Here is a 17,433-nt window from a genome sequence, read left to right on the forward strand (position 1 = left end):
ATGAACATATTTAGAGTATACGACCAAAAAAAGCATGGCAATTTATTATAAGTGGAACCCGTTGTTTAATTGTTAAATTGTTTAATATTATAATTTATTCACACAAATGACAAAAACCTTAATTCTGCTGTTTTAGATTCTGAGCGAAGCGATGAATGTATTGATTTTACAATGATGTGTTTTTTATTTTTTTTTTTATTTTTGTGTCTGTCATCACCTTTTAGGACAGTAAAAGTGCTTGGATTTTCTTCAATAGTAACTTTTCTGATAGGAAAGTGAATCTAGTTGGTACTTTGGGGGGTCAAAAGTAAAAATTTCCTAGTAGTTATCACAAGCGACGTGAAAAACAAAAGAAAATTAAGGAAAAACGGGAATTTTTACGCAAAATCTGTTTTCGAGAAAATCGATTTTGGTTTTTGAAGTAACTCTAAAACAAATGACCGTAGGGACATAAAATTTTGACTGAATGTTTATATTTGCATTTTCTATACACTATAAAATTTACAAAATATTTTGACTCTTTTTGAGCTGTTTACGGCCATTGTCAGTTTTCAATTTTTTTAGTTTTTTTTTCTATAAATATCAATAAAATTTTATCTGTTGAGTAAAAAAGCTTGAAAATTTAATAGAAGGCTCCTAGGTTATTCTTTCAAAGGCAGATGAAAAAAATTAAAAATCCTTAGTCACAGTTTTTATTTATAAGCATTTAAAGTTCAAATTTTGACAAAATACGGAAAAATCACGAAAAATAGCAAATTATTTTGAGTTGAGAATTCATAAAAATTTTTTTTTTTAAATCTAAGATTTGAAAATGTAATATAAGATTACTCATAAGTTTGTTTACCTTTATCAAAAAAAAAAAAATGTATAGAAGAAACTTAAATTAAATTTTTATGAGCGTCTGAAATTTTCTCACTTTTCGTGTGGCGTACTGTGACGAGACGAAAAATCTAGACTTGGCGTTTTAGACTGTCACATCAGGATAACTCGGCGCCGTAGACGTTGTAATACATTTTCGGGTGATCGATATTTGGCTGCACCGGAGCAAACCGAGCATGTGGCACGTCGACCTACGTGATTGTACCATTGCACGTACGTCGTAGGTTATAAATACTATAATAATAATAAATAAACAAAATAAAAAAAATTGTGTCGAAAATCAAAAAAAATTTGGGTGAGGCGGATTTGTGGTTAGCCGGACGTTAAGACTGCTCCGGTGCGCGGTCGGTGACCGACCACATAGTGCACAGTGGAGCAATTATATATTTTATCACATTATTAAATGGCCTTCCTTTGCAGGAATTATGAACACTAAACTCTAGTTATTAGATATAGCTAGAGAGGTCTGCCGTACGGCTGGTCTGACGCCGGCTACTACGAGCGCCTCACGATTGTAGACGGTGGTTTGGTCGTATATATACATAGCACATCAACCATGGTAATGACAAGTCAGAAACAGCCACCGTTATACTGTCTATAGCCGCGGGGACAGCTGCTTGGGACAACGTGCTCTGGTGGTGGCGTACCGTCACCACTGAATGTCTCGACTGATCACACGCCTCGGTAGAACGCAGCACCCTTACCATGCGCACACATGAGATTTAATACCGACCGTCTTTAAAGTTTAAGGATTTTAATGTGGGTAATTTCCTATGTATATTTGCATGTGGACCGTGTATGCGTAGTTATAGTGTGTGTGACTGCGTGTAAAAGAAAGATCCTTTACGTGGCACCTAATAACCTAACCAATAACGCTCTACATGAATGATATTAATTCTTTAGTTTTTTATTTTAATATTGATAATTTGAATAGGTACCACTGTGAGTGTTTTGACCATGTTAAATATCTTGGAATATTTATTGATGATAAGTTAAAATGGGATATTCATATAAACTATTTAAATAATTCACTTAGAAAATTTTTCTATGTATATAAATCTCTTAAATCTGTTTTAAACTTCAAATTAAAAAAATTAACTTACTATGCATTAATACAATCAATTCTTTCTTATGGTATTTCTTTTTGGGGAGGGACATATCACACTCACTTTACGAATCTTGAAGTCACTTTGAACTCACTTCTTAAATTTATTTTTAATATACCTACGTTATTTCCTACAGTTAATTTATACAAAGAGCTAAAGATATTAAATTTAAAATCACTGTATACAAAAAACATTTGCTTACTATTTTATGATATGATAAATTGTATTGATATTTCGTGTCATAATTACAATACTCGCTTTAAGATTAATACTAATGTCGTCGTCCCTAAAATGAACACAGTATTTGGGCAACAAAGCCCTAGATATAAATTCATTCAATACTGTACTATTTATAATTTTAATATTCATAACTTTAAGAGTTTCAAGATGTATAAAAAATATATAAATAATGTTCTGTTTCAATAATCTATACTTTAATTTAGAAATTAATTAATATATTTTTCACTGTTAATAGTTAAATTCGTGTTAAAATTAATTACTACTATCAAATAATTCTATTTAATCTTCTAATTATACCAGTATATTATAATCCACAGAATATGCTATATTAACATTTTATTTACTTACGATTATATATATATATATTATATAGGCTATAGCCTTTATAATGCAACTACTAATTGTTCTTTATCCTTTCTTTTATTGTCTTTCTTGTGCATACTCTACCTATTTATTTTGTTCTATTTTTTGCTTTATTAATTGTCAATAACGATCATAATCAATAATATCTAAATCTGTATCACAACTTCCTCTTTTCAGCACAAGCTCAGCTTTTGAAAAGAGAACCAATATATTTTAATGTAATGTAATGTAATTTAAAATGTTTTTACCATTGGCTAATACCGAGATGATAACATGCTATACAGCGTATATCAAAGATCTTGATACTATCAATGCACCAACGTTCTGCTACTTTTTGTAATTTAAATTGCGATAAAAATTTTAAAAAATTCAAAAAAATTCAGAATTTCCACTTTAAATATTTCATTAATACTAAATACAGTTTTAAAAACGTGCATCGACCGATCACTCGTGCGTGTTGTGGAAAAAAAGAATATTTTGTCAGAATGCAAATCGAGGTAATCTTTGCGACGTACTGTTGGAATTAGTATCGTACGTTGGAGTGAAAAAAAATGTTTTCATGATCGCAATATTACATACTGACATATTGTGCGTGCGAGTGCGTGCGAGAGCCCTCCGCACCGCTACCACGCCGCGTCATGCAAACATTTAATAATTGACAGTGTTCGGACTTATCTAGATAATTATTTGTTCATCTTTTATCTTATCTAGATAAATATTTATACAAGGTATCTAAACGTTCACCTTAGATAATTTTTTCACTAATCTAAATAAATTCATATAGATACATTTTTTATTTATAAAAAACGCGAAATTGTACAAACGCATTTTTAAATATTTATACAGATTCTCAAACAAAGTTTATGGTCTATAAATAATGTATTTATTTTTATTTATATCATTGTTATTATAAATGTTCCTATAGTGTCCAACTAAAATATACCTAACTTTAAAACCATTTAAAAAATAATTGTATCTTTTTTTTTATCTAGATAAAAAAGTATTTATCTAATCCGAACACTCATAATTGAGGCGTGACATTCCAATACGTACTATTGCCAAAATATACAAAATCGAGATACGCATCGATTCTTATAGAAGAAAAGACGGGAAGTCGATTGGCGCTATCAGAATTAAACTTTAATCATCTATTCCACGAAAAAAAAAACTGTTCATAAATGTATATAAATCACGGTAGATTATATAATCTACCGTGGTATAAATCATCCAAAACGTACTTATTTACACTGCAGTATCATTCAGAGATTTTAAATAACCTTATTTAAAATCTCTGGTATCACCACAGGAGATAATATTTAACAAAAACAAAGCTGCTCGTCCTGGAAAATCAACTTTATGGCAATAGTACGTTTTGGAATGTCACCCCTCAATATTAACCTATACGGTATAGTATGATTAGATACGATATTTTGTGGTATCCTATAATAATGTGTGAGAATGCAAAACGCAGGTTGTTTTGTGTAATTGAATGATGGTTCTTTATTCTTACGTAAAATAATAAAAACCGTTTATTTATGTTATACAGTTTTTTCTTTTAGTTTGACAAGTGCTCTTCGAGCTACAGATATTTCGGTATTGAATTTTAAATGGGTTATACAATATTTTCTTTTGATATAATTTGCCCGTTGAGCTACAAATATTTGATACGTTGATTATTGACGAGTGGCCATGACTCACGTGGGTGCCGCGTAGGGTTGATGGATCGGGCAGTTGAATACCCCAGACCAAAACAGCCGACTCGGTTGGTGGTGTTTGGCGGGCGTATACGAACAGGATGTGGCTATCGGGCGTTGATTCGTCCTCGATGCACAACACTGGTTCCTCCCTCCTATGGTGATCCGTTTTCCCATGAAAGCGTGAACGTACTAGTTGCAGCGCGAACGCGTTCTGATCTTCGACTTCCAAAGCTGTTTTTTCTTGGTCCGGTTACTCATCGATACTGGAATGGGGTACGGTTTTTGATAAATCGGTGTCCCCTGAGTTACCCGAATTTGACACTCAAATGCTGCGATTTTTCCTGGGTGGTCCGAAAAAATGTGGGCATACCGGTACATGAGGGCGTCGAATTGCTCATTTTCTTCATCACTGATTGGTACTTGACTGTCTTTGTTTTCTTCACTGCATTCATCGATTGTGATGTCTTGCAAACTACCCTGTGGTGCAGTTATTTTCGGTAATTTTTTTGAAAATGGTATCAGGTAGATTTGTCCTGATATTTTCATTCTGATGGTATGATTTTCAAAACTACCTCTTTGGTCAAAACACTTATTGTCGCTCCGGTTTCAATTTTGAATTCATTACACAGTCACTATTCAGCTCTCTTTGTTAAGAATTCTATTTAGTTATTGTAATTAGATAAATGAATACCAAATATAAAATGACAACTAAAATTCCTTTATCCAAAGAAAAAAACACAAAGGTTACATAAAGGGAATAAGAGGTCAACATAACCACGAACCAACGAAATAATAGAGATATGATACACAGTGAGTTTTTAAAATAATATAAATATTTGCATATGTATTGCACTTAAATTTACAATGTGTATTTATTTTAGTAGATTTCGAAAAGAAGAACGAAGGTAAGATTTTGTAGGAATAAGTTATTAAATGATCCTAGTATATTTTATTTTTGGGCCCTGTAGAAATTTCAAATTTGGTTAGGAAAGGTTTAGTTTACTGTCTCGAGTGTCTTATAATTTCCATTATTAATCTGCGCATCGGACTGCTATAGGTATCTCATAATATATTGCCTATGCGTTTGATTTCAGGCGCTTTCACTAATTTGTTTTAAAGATTAAAATATAAATGATAGAATTATTTTAAATAAAGATAAAGGTAATAGAAATAATAATATGTTGTGTATACAATATATACTCAATGGTAATACCTATAGGTATCAAAAAGTTGTACAAATTAATTTTTGTTCATTTTGATTTACATTGATTAATTTACGTTATTCCAAAAAAATTGTACTACAAATTTAAATACCTAGCTCCTTGCCAATTATATAAACACTAAAATGAAGTAACTAAATAACTCGTAGGTACTGCTAAATACTTAATATAATATTATAATATATTAACTTATATAAATTAGTTGGCAGTCTAAAAATGTCCAAAGAACATACAAGTAGAAATATTGGTACCGGATAATATTTTTTTTATGACTAGCCAAAAAACTACTGTTTGGTGACAGTATGAACTACTTATAAGATACATTATTTCAAATTTTTGATTCTTATAGTTATGTAACTTCAAAGTTATTTGAAAATTTTCGAGATTTTGAATGCTTAACTTTAAATGCTTTTTAAAAATTTTAAATGTATCTTTAATAATTTTAATTGTTGTTATAACAACTTACAAAGAATTAAGTATTAAGTTTTCAAGTATTTTGACTGAGCAAAAACAATTAAAATAACTAATAAAAATCAAATATTTCTTATGTATGTAAATAGCTCAAAAAGAGTCAAAATATTTTGAAAATTGAATGGTGTATAGAAAATGACAATATAAACAACATTTTAAGTTTCCATGGCTACTCATTTTTAAGTCACACCAAAAAAACTAGATTAATTTTCTCAAAAACTAGTTTTGCGTGAAAATCCTTGTTTTTCATAAATTGTTTTTATTGTTTTCCCCTACGGTTTGTAGATTCCTGGGAATTATCCATTTTGACCTCTTTAATGTTTAAACTAAGTCCACTTTCCTATATCAGAAAAGATGCTAAAGTTGAAAATTAAAGAATTATTTCGACTGCTATCATAATATTGTGTCTAATGTATATACACAAAAAACACACACACATCATTGTAAAATCAAAACGTTCATCGGGCCACTCAGAATCTAAAATGAATTGTATAATATTAAAAAAAAGCCATTGATGATAAATCTAATTTTGTTTTTAGAAATATATTTTTAAATAAAAACTTTTGTAGCACATATTGATTAAATATGTTTTGTAAACTAGTTTTTATAATGCATGTACATCTATATTCTATATGACTATATCTACAATTAAACCATAGTCATAAAAACATTTAAAAAACAAAACTAAATTAAAGTATACATACAAAAATATTAACAGATTATGTACAAATAAATATTCCATTTACGATTTTACTTTAAAACATTTTAATTCTAATTAGATTAGATTAGAAAATTAAATTTAAAGTATTACCTATATAATATAACTTGCAACTAGGTAGTAAGTAATAATTATTATATACATTATAATTACCTACTTGATATAGTACATAATATAGAAATTATCATTATTATTTGTGAACTACCTAACTTTTAAATACATTTTTAACTTGTGGAAGGCACTTGTGTAGGGTTTGTAATTTTCCCTGCCAACATAATTAGTCCAGTTAATTTGTTATAAACAAAAAATACAAACGGCCTGTCAAAAACTACTTTAGTGGCAATGCCTCGTTTTTGTCTTGAGGCTGACGGACGAATACCTGAAACAATTTAAATATACCAACGCTTAAGTAAATTGTTAAAAATGTGTTTCGGCAATGTAAGTATATTATTTATACAACTTAATATTTAAAATCTTTTTGAATAATGTATTTAATAAAATACAAGAAAAAATTAATCTATTTGATAAGATATCCGGTAAAATGTATACTTACAGTTATTTGATAGATAAATATCTAAAATTTAATATATTAAAACGCGCGTTCTAGCAAGGTTTCAAAAAATATAAAATCTCCTATCCTTATGAACGCTTTGTTACCGATATCTTTAGTAAACGCAATGCTCGTTACAAATAAAGTTCCTTTTTAGGTGATTTTTTATCTTTAGGTGCTCCTGTAGTAGGTACTATATAGATTTGCTGATTCTGCGGTTTCCTGAGTTATCACTCCTCACTCTGTCACTGCTCGTCTGAATATTAGTTACCGTAAGCCTTGGAAATGTATTTTATTCATTTAAGTATTAAGGAATTCATCTTTTCACAAACTTGAGCGTAACTTATATTGTTTTAATTTTAAATAAGTGATTAATATTTATATGCATCTTGGCGTATACATATACAAAATAGTATATGAGCAAATGAAGGGAACGATGGTCTTTAGTTATCATAACGTTCATAATAGTTATCAGAAATTGATATCGAAATGTACGTAATAATATAATATAATATCACTGATTAAATGCGTGAAGATAGACTTATATATTATAAACATTTAACATACTCAATGTTATTAACGACACGTTGAGAGTTAATTTATACATAATTTATAGCCTTCATGAACATAAATAAATACATAATTTAGGTTATTGTAGGTGTGGATGGAGGTGCGAGGTGGCTGTATGTATTCGTATATTACTATTTTTTCAGTTATAGTTTATACCGAATTCTTGTACATGAATTGGTCAAGAATTATTATAGTAATATTATGTATTTAAAATGGTTTTCATGACGCGGTTAGTCGAAGCGGTCACCGTGTAATAGACACATTGCGCATTTAGTTATCCAGTATGTGTTTTGCTTTCGAAAATTAGTTAAATTAGGCTGCTACGATAAAGATCTATTATGTATAAAATAATATTTATTTTTCAAGGACAATAATAGAATGTGGGAATTTTAAATTAAAATATAAAGTATTACATACATTATACAAACGAGTGTTGTGTGAAATTAAAATAACACGTTATTAAAAGTATACAAATATATTGTAAATATATACCCGCGACTACAAACTATTGACTATTGTATATTACTACTATAATAGTTTGCTACCTAATAACACTGCAAGTATCTATATAAGTATATCTAGCCGTACCGGTATAATAGGCATGGTATATTATACGATACCTACACAATAACGAATACATTTTAGCATTAATGTTTTAAATCTTGGATAATTTGTGAAATAAAATAATATAATAGATAATAGTTTGTCGAATAATATAAATAATACCGAAAAATGTGTGTTTAATAATGTTAACTATGTAAAATATCCATGGTGTTTGTACTGACTATTAGTTAAAATGGAATATCCATATTAATCACATTAAATAATACAGCGAGGAAATGTGAGCCTATAAGGTTATACTTACCGCAAGGCTTATATCTACAAAGATTATAGTCTAAATAATTTAAATGCATTATATAATAACACAAGTAGATAATTTATGTTTAAATTATCGAGACTTCTTCAGATAGATAAATGCTATAGGTACAATACATTTAGTTCAATTGGTATTGGTATTCCCAGAATGAGTAGTAATATTTATGAGTTTTTATATATTGTTTGTTGTATTAGGCAAAAATGTTTTCCTCACTAAAAATTAATTTATCCTCTTTCAGTAATGACTTTTTATTATATAAAAAAAATCGTTATTTGTTAATACCATACATTTTAATAATTTTTTTCTTTAAAAAATATTTAATATTCTCCCTCATATTTTATTTTTATTGATATTTTTTCATTTATTATGATATTTTTTTCATATTTCCTACACTCACATTACGGCTATATAGGCTTTAGTGAGTAGTATACCGTAATTTATTGAAATTCAATTATATAACCATTGTTATTAACGGTGAAATAACGTTATTACGATCATTAATACAATAGGTATATAATATATTAAGATACTTGTTACTGACCTAACTTTGTGCCGACGGAGCCGACGGAATTGATCGTGATGAACGACATTGAAAAGTACGCGTTCTGTTTCATCGACACCAATGTGACCGTGGGAGACTTTGACGCGTGATCGCGACTCGTCGATGAAGTTTTATTGTTGTTGTTGGCACTACCGCTGACCGTCTGGTTGAAAGCTGCCTTGACGCCGAGCTTCTTGAAGAACGATTCCAAATCCAGACCGTTGGTGAATGCGGCCAACTGCGGCAACAGAACCTCTGTGTCCTGGTATCCCAGCGAATCCAGGATGTCCAGGAAGTTTTCTTTGGACAGCCGCTCGATCATTAACTCGGAACCGTTAACGTCGTCCGGCATCATGATAAGCATGCTCACTTTGTCGGTCTGCGAACGGAAAAATACGACCCACAGCGATAATAATAATGATTTATGTTTACAGTTTGTACCAGCATATTAATATTATTGTGTATTTATACGGAAACTAGATGAGTGACCCGACTTCGCCCAGGAAAAACAAAATAATACGGCGCTATATCGGTGTATCTCGCGTTGTCAACTAATTCGATCGAGATGGGAAATCCATCCGAGGCAGATTGGATTTTATAACACTTTCGTAAAAATCAGTCGTGCGGTTTTTAGTACCTAGGTATATAAGCTATAGAAACTTAAGGGCATTGCATTTTGCTGAACATTTGAATAACAAACAATGAATTAAATATTATTTTATTATAAAAAAAATCACATAGCAAGATACGGTTCGGTTAGTCCATACCAATTATTTTTTCAAATTGTATTTCTGTAACAAACGGCAACTTTATACTATATAAACAAAAATGTATTCAATTACCATGAGCCAAAACGAAATGTGTGTGTGAGCCACCCTAAAAAACATATAGAAGTTGGCAAAACAACCCCCTAGTCTCAAGGAATCTATTTATATAATATCTTTTATTGAAATCGGTCCAGTAAGGTTTCTGAGATTAGTGCTTTCAAACACACAAACTCAGAAAAGTTCAGCTTTATAATATTAAATAATAATGTTAGTATAGACTATGGATTAATCTATATTCTATACTAGAAAAATTGTTTGTTTGTTCGGGGTAATCTCTGGAACTACTTAACCGATTTTAAAATTTTTTACCATCCCAAGGATATATATTAGGTATATACTATATATAGGTTATATTTTATCTCGATAAGTCGCCCTCAACTTTTTTTATTGCAACATTTGAGAATTTTCTATAGAAATAATAATATATTTATTATTTACTATGATTGAATATAAGTTTAGACCCGTATTTTATATTTGGTCAAAACCATCAAAATGAGTGTGACTGCTAACCACTACAACCACTGTTATGACTGTGTTAAGAATCATTAATGTAGATTAAGATGGGGTAAATACACGAACATTTGTCACAGGAAGTTTTGAACATCACTACGCTGGGTATTAAATGATGAATTAAACACAAATTATGAATCATATAGAGATGGTATTTTTAACGGGCGCAACAAAGTGCACGGGATCAGCGCTAGTATATTTTAATGATAAGTGATAACTAATAACAACGCTGTGTCTTTGGATTTTTTCGCAATTTTCTTAGTTTATGTCTCAACTATATAACGGTTAGGTTTTATTGATGTTTTCGTAGAGTGTTTTCAATTTATTTACATAATATTATATACAACTAATGTAGGCACGTGCCTCAGTGATGATATCAATTTGTGCGCGCGTGTGCCTATGTTATTATTATTATTAACTGTTGTGATTTTGAAAACTCGATAACGAGAGTTGTACCTAAGTACCTACTTAGTACTTACACAATTTTTTTTTGAAAATATACAACTCAAACCTCTTCCAACAAAAAAACTATATTTTTTAGGTATGAACCTGAATATCGAAATAACCAAACGGCGTATACTCGCAGAGTGGACGAGAAAAATCTGCTCGCCAGACCAAAGCGATAGTGTGGACTGTGATGTGATTCATCACATCAATCGTCATAATATGATTAGGTATGATATAAATATAACATAATAAATTATTAATTGTAATATTATGTAGAATAATATTAAATTGATTTTCGTATAGGTGTGCGCGATGACCTTATATTATATTATATATTGAGATAACGCGATGAAAATCAATAATAATTCTTTACGGAATAACTTTAGACTACATCGCAAGCACAGATAATATTTATACACTCGGTTAGTCGCTCTTGACATTCCGCCAATACACGAGCATTTCGGCATTGAACGACTCCATTGTCAAACGTCAGTTCCATTGTTATAATCTCGCAAAATACGCGATGTAAAATATTGTTTATTAAATGACCAGTGTCATAGGGTTTTCTTGACCAACAAGTACAAATAGTAATTACTAATTTCTTTATATTATATCAAGGTTAAATACTATGGAAACAATTGTCAAATAGTGCCAACAAAAATACGTACCTGTTGCGTATAATATACTATTTAAATTAAGTGTAAAATAAATTAAATAGGTATTCAAACATATTAATTGAACATCAAATAATTAAAATAATATTGCAGTCCTGTTTTAAAATATTAATTAAATTATTGAAATATTCATACGCACACCTAATATAATAAATCAATATTTTGTTCAATGATTTCAAAATTTGAACCTCTGCGGTAATGTTAAAAACGGTACTAATAAATGTCAATGCGTACATGAACCATAGAATAGAATAAAATGTAATAACAATATATAAATAATCTATACTATAATATTATAAAGCTGAAGAGTTTTTTGAACACGCTAATCTCAGGAACTATTATGGTTCGAATTGAAAAATTATTTTTGTGTTGGATAGTCCATTTATCGAGGAAGGCTATAGGCTATATGCCTATATAACATCATGTTACGACCTAATAGGTCCAACCTGGAGAGGTTCTCGATTATTATTATTATTTTTTTTTTTTGATTATTAATGGATGCTATTGGTTCTAATAATAATAATTATTATTAATGACTAATGAGATAAGCCTGTGTATTTAACCAAACAAACTCTTTAGCTTTATAATATTACTATAGATAGTATAGAAAATTAAATTTCAATTTCTTCTCAACAATGTGATCGTTGGTATTGAGTGGTCCAGCAGTTGGTCAAACGGTGCCATACCTCGCATACCAATGATTTGCCTTTTAACTTCAAAAGAATTCAATTTCCCGTTAAGTTATCGTATGCAGTAACAATTAATAAAGCACAGGGGCAAGCACGTAGGAATCGATAGAAAACGTCAAGACTCTTTTACACACAACACACGGAAAACCATAATGTTGCGTTATCAAGATCGGATTGTGGCAAAAACCAGTATGTTCTTCTACCGCAAAAAAATAAAACTAAAAATATCGTATACGCAGAAGTACTTACTTAAAAAAAAAAAACGACGGGTTGCCCTCCGGGAGTGCCGGCAGAAGTGAAAACTTATATATTAACGCCGTGCATTTTTGATATTTTGGAATGGTTAGGTAATAGTTTTGCACGAAATGCTTTAATTGTCATTATAAAAGTACTATAATTTTTTTGGTAAAATACAATATTCATTTATTGCGCTATAATTAATTATTTCACATTTTTTTTTTTAAATCAACCTTACACCAATCATTCATTTTAGCTAGTAAAATTGAAGGTAATTGAAAAAAACGAACACTAGACACTAACAATAACAAATAATTACTAGATAGAACATCTACTATGTTAATAAATATCAACAAGTCCAACATATAAAAATAAAACCCGTAGTTTTTTTTCTTTTTTTTTCTACTTACATGAGAGCGAATAATGCCAAAAGCGAAAGAAAAATTAACATACTTCTAGAAGTACGATTTCAATTTTGAAAACTAATTTGAATTCAATAACTTCTTTTCTATGTTTTGTAGGAAATAGATTTTTGATATTTTGTAAAGTTTTTGTAGTACAGTTGCAAATTAATTTACTTAATTTCTCAAAATGAACTTGTACTTTAAAGGTTCAACGAATTAAAAAATGAAAAAGTTTTTCCTACAAAACATAGAAAAGAAGTTATTTTAGGTTTCAAATGTGAAATCGGACTTCTAGAAGTATGTTTATTTTTCTTTCGCATAATGGTCTAAATGCACGCATTCGTCTGACGCGAGTTTAACATTTATTAGTTATTACCCATCACAAAAAAAAACTGATTAAGTGCACAGCGCCGCTAAAGAAGTTATCACTTCAAAAATACTACAAAAATATTACTAGTTATATAAATACATGCATAATAACTATAATATTATAGAGTTGTCATTTTTTATGGGCCACAGAGTTTGCGGGATCAGCTAGTGTAATTATAAGTACCTAAGTCGTTAATCGTTTAATTATATACCTACAGGCTATATAATTATCAACTCTTGATATTTAGAGAACTAATAAACTTAACTTGTATTAACCATAGATCGAGTGGATCCAACAATAATCACGAGCTCACCTCAAACATTAGTTCAGCAGCTAAACACTTAAGTTGTGGTACGTATCCGATTTTGAACATTCCTGTCTGTGGTATCATTGGGACGTGGACAATTGAACCGTCAGCTTTGGTAAACGGTGCTGATGGTTGATACGTTAAGTAAGTGTACGTGGCTAGTTTTTGGTAATCTTTCCAGTGACTTATTATTCCTGTGTCACTCCGTAATTCTAAAATATCTGAAAATAAATCACATCTAAATTACTGAGTGTATAAATATTTACTATTATGTATAACGTTAATTTAACATACCAAGGTAGTGTATAAAGGTACGATGTTAACTTAGATAGGTAGTTCCTTTAACCGAAATTTAGATTTAGCGATTTTTAAATTGAGTGATAAATATTTATTTCATTATTATCAACTAAACTCATTATGCAAATAGCATAAATTGTAAATTGTAATTTTTCTTTAACGAAATAATTAATATCGGGTTGGAAACTAAATACAGAACTTAATTTAAAAGGAAAAATTGTCTTGTTTCATAGAAGTATAATATTATGATGAAATTCTAAAAAAAAAGTAACCCAATAGGTACTACTATACGAAGAAATAACGCCTGTTCAACACAAATTTTGGTAATTTTTTAGTGACCAAGCCCAATTTAAATTTACTGATGCTTTAAAATAACAATTTTCTGTGTAAACAAAAGAGTAAACAATAAATTAATAATGATTTGTTCTGAAGTATATAAGTACCTACTCAGTGGTTAGCACGAGGGTGGAATGGATATATATATATATATATATAAGTAGGTTTCTGGTAAGGTAAAAATTCTGTGTAAAATTATTGTCATTATTATTAATGTAGGTACGTACGTCGTACATATTAATATTTTATATTTGTTTTAGTCTGGTCGTGACTCGTGACTCATGGGGTGGGTGTCAAAAATAAATACTGTGTCTCAAATAATTGTATTGGTCACTGTAATCCTTCTATTAAGTAATAATAAATACTTGTAAACTGTCAATTTTACCATCGCTTTTTGGAGCCAATATATTCAATACAAACAATTTGACAAATTTGCATAGCGGTAAAATTTAAACGTGTTTGAAAAAAATCTTGTTCATATCTTGCAATATCCACTATTTGTATAATATAGGTAGCGGCAATGCTTGATATTATAAATAATTCAATTTTTAAGAATAAACATAATTGGATTAAAAATGTAAAACAGGCACTGTTTAACAAAATTATATTATTTTCAGTGCGAAACATAGAGAACTTTTAAACATCAGGTTTATTATAGAATAAATACAACTATGTATTAACATTTCGAGATCGAAAAAATATTATGAAAAGTAAGCGATAATGATTTCAAAAATGAAAGTATTTCATAAAATGTTGAAATTATTTGTAACTTACTGTTCAATGTATTATTACACAGAATAATGTTAGTTATAAGGACATATAGTTTAGATGTTATTACTTAAGCTGTTATTCGAATTCTCGCTTCGCATCGTGGTAACGTTAGCTTGATAATATTTCGAAAGTCTGTTTATGTATGACGATGGCATAACCCGGGAACTGGTCACCGATGCTTTGTTGTAGGATCCGGCAAAATCTCCGTCCGAATCATCCTATAATTAATATATTATTGTTTCGAATTAATATTATGTTCACGTAAGTACAAGATATTAATAGTATTATGATTATATTATTATTATTATTATTATGAGACCAATTCGGCCCAACCGTTTCCGACGACACGACATTTTTTTCTGGAGCCTTTCCTATGATGGTGATCGTAAATAGTAAATAATATGCTTAATAATGGCTATTAATCATAGTATTTATACATAATATTATAATTCTTTGATGAATGTTTTTTAGCCTTACCCCAAACGTATCAAAAATCATTTTAAAACCTCTCCTCAGCTGTTGGCGCACTTCCTTTGCCTGGAGTCGGAACAGCGTGGTTACCTCTTCGGCGGCCCGACCTTGCAAGCCTTCCAGCATCATGGCCACGTTAGTTGCCACCCCGAAAGGCGCCAGCACCAGGTTGTCTCGGCCTCTGGAATAGTGCTGCGTGTGCAATCAAATATATTATTATTATTGTAAAATTAAGCGAGAGCGTAAAATGTAATTTTAACATGGGCGTGTTTTCGTGTCTGGCAACTCCGAAAATATTCAGACCAGCGAATTAAAATTAATTCTAATCTGATTTTTAGAATTTTATACATAATAATATATTCAATGTGGTTACTGATTTCATATAAGAAACTTCACAAAAAATTATTCTTGGCCGGATTTGTGAAATTGATCTAAACACGCCTATATAAATAGCGTAATATCCGCTGTACATAGGTATATGAGACGGTGGGTTGGTGGGTATTAAATTAAATTGAAGAACTAAAAAATAAAAACAACACACGTTGAAGAGAGGAGGCACCAGACTGTTGCTGAACTGGACTACCCGGATCACGTCCGTTGAGTTGGTCCATCCCGAAGCTGACACCGACGAAGACAGAGCCGTCACCGCAGCCATCAGCAAGTGCACCGAGACGGATGAAGTTATGTGTATGAACGGTGCTGCAGGGAATAAGATGAACAAATGATTCGATCAGCACGAGCGTACATTATATTATATTATTGTGATGAGAAAAAATATATCGACATGTGGCTTATTGTGTTATATTATACCGTAGTAATGTAGTATTATACAGATATGGGATAATCCGACGAAAAAGAATTTCGATGTGCGACGATGTACCTATGTAAATATATAAGTGTCTTCCCTAATCTTACTATTCATATCATTCTTGCTCGTCACTCGTCAAACCTACTTGTTATACTAAGAACATGCATTATAGATCGTAGACTGCTTCAAATAAATAATAATAAAAAAAAAAAAAGTATAATAATATATATATATACAGCATACACCGAAGCCGAAATAAAATACGTTTTGGCGACAAACTGACATCTATACGTTCGTCATAAAATCATATCGTTATGCATGCCCGGGACGAAGATTACCTGTCGCGGATTGAACCGTGCGGCACCGAGCCATAGTCATAGGAATCTGCTGCAGGCCCGTGCGATATTATGTGTATAAAATATTGTATTCGTTCTGGTGACTCGCGAGGAGGACTGATCGCCGTCGCCGTCGCCGCCGTAGTCGTCGGGGTCGTAGTCGTCGCAGCGTGTGGTACGCGGAGCGGATAAAACGATATATTAGAATATTATTATTATTATTATTATGATAACCATTAACTGGGTCAACAGCCTTGCAACCAGCCGGATTGGCGCAACTCGGCGCCGCGATAGACCGCGCACGGTAACCGAATGAAATGAAGAGTATACCCGGCAAGTACGAGTGTGCGGCTGTGGCAAGAAAGAAGAGGGGCACCTATTATTATTATTATTATTATCTTATACCTGTAGCTGCCGTAGTGTCATTATTACGTTGTAATATTTGTCCCACTCACGTGTTTTTGTTTGTTGTTATTTTACATTTTTATATTTTTCTACTTTTACTTTCAATGCCACGCCATCCAGTGCTTTATTATTATTTATTGTGTTATACACTTATTATACAAAATAATGTATGATATTACCGAGTAACATAAAACTCGCGAACGTTTCTTTCTCCATTCACAACGTGGTATTGTTGGTGTCTTTAATTTTTAAGTATTGTTGCGGTGGGGAGGTGGTAGATCGTAGATCCGCGGAGGTGATGGGGTGTGTTTGT

The 17,433-nt window shown here is 30.8% G+C and overlaps 1 protein-coding gene across 1 annotated transcript; it reads right to left on the bottom strand.

The window, feature by feature from the left end:
- Positions 1-6,487: 6,487 nt before the first annotated feature.
- On the bottom strand, positions 6,488-17,033 carry LOC132949298 (leukocyte elastase inhibitor-like). The gene is made up of 7 exons (XM_061020116.1): positions 16,719-17,033; positions 16,114-16,271; positions 15,579-15,764; positions 15,169-15,319; positions 13,704-13,918; positions 9,233-9,611; positions 6,488-7,073 (listed from the first exon to the last, which is right to left on the bottom strand). The coding sequence occupies exons 1-7, from the start codon at positions 16,756-16,758 to the stop codon at positions 6,919-6,921; spliced, it is 1,284 nt and encodes a 427-aa protein (XP_060876099.1). The 5' UTR covers positions 16,759-17,033; the 3' UTR covers positions 6,488-6,918.
- Positions 17,034-17,433: the final 400 nt, after the last annotated feature.

This window comes from Metopolophium dirhodum, chromosome 7 (assembly GCF_019925205.1).
Source record: "Metopolophium dirhodum isolate CAU chromosome 7, ASM1992520v1, whole genome shotgun sequence".
Lineage (NCBI taxonomy): Eukaryota > Metazoa > Arthropoda > Insecta > Hemiptera > Aphididae > Metopolophium > Metopolophium dirhodum.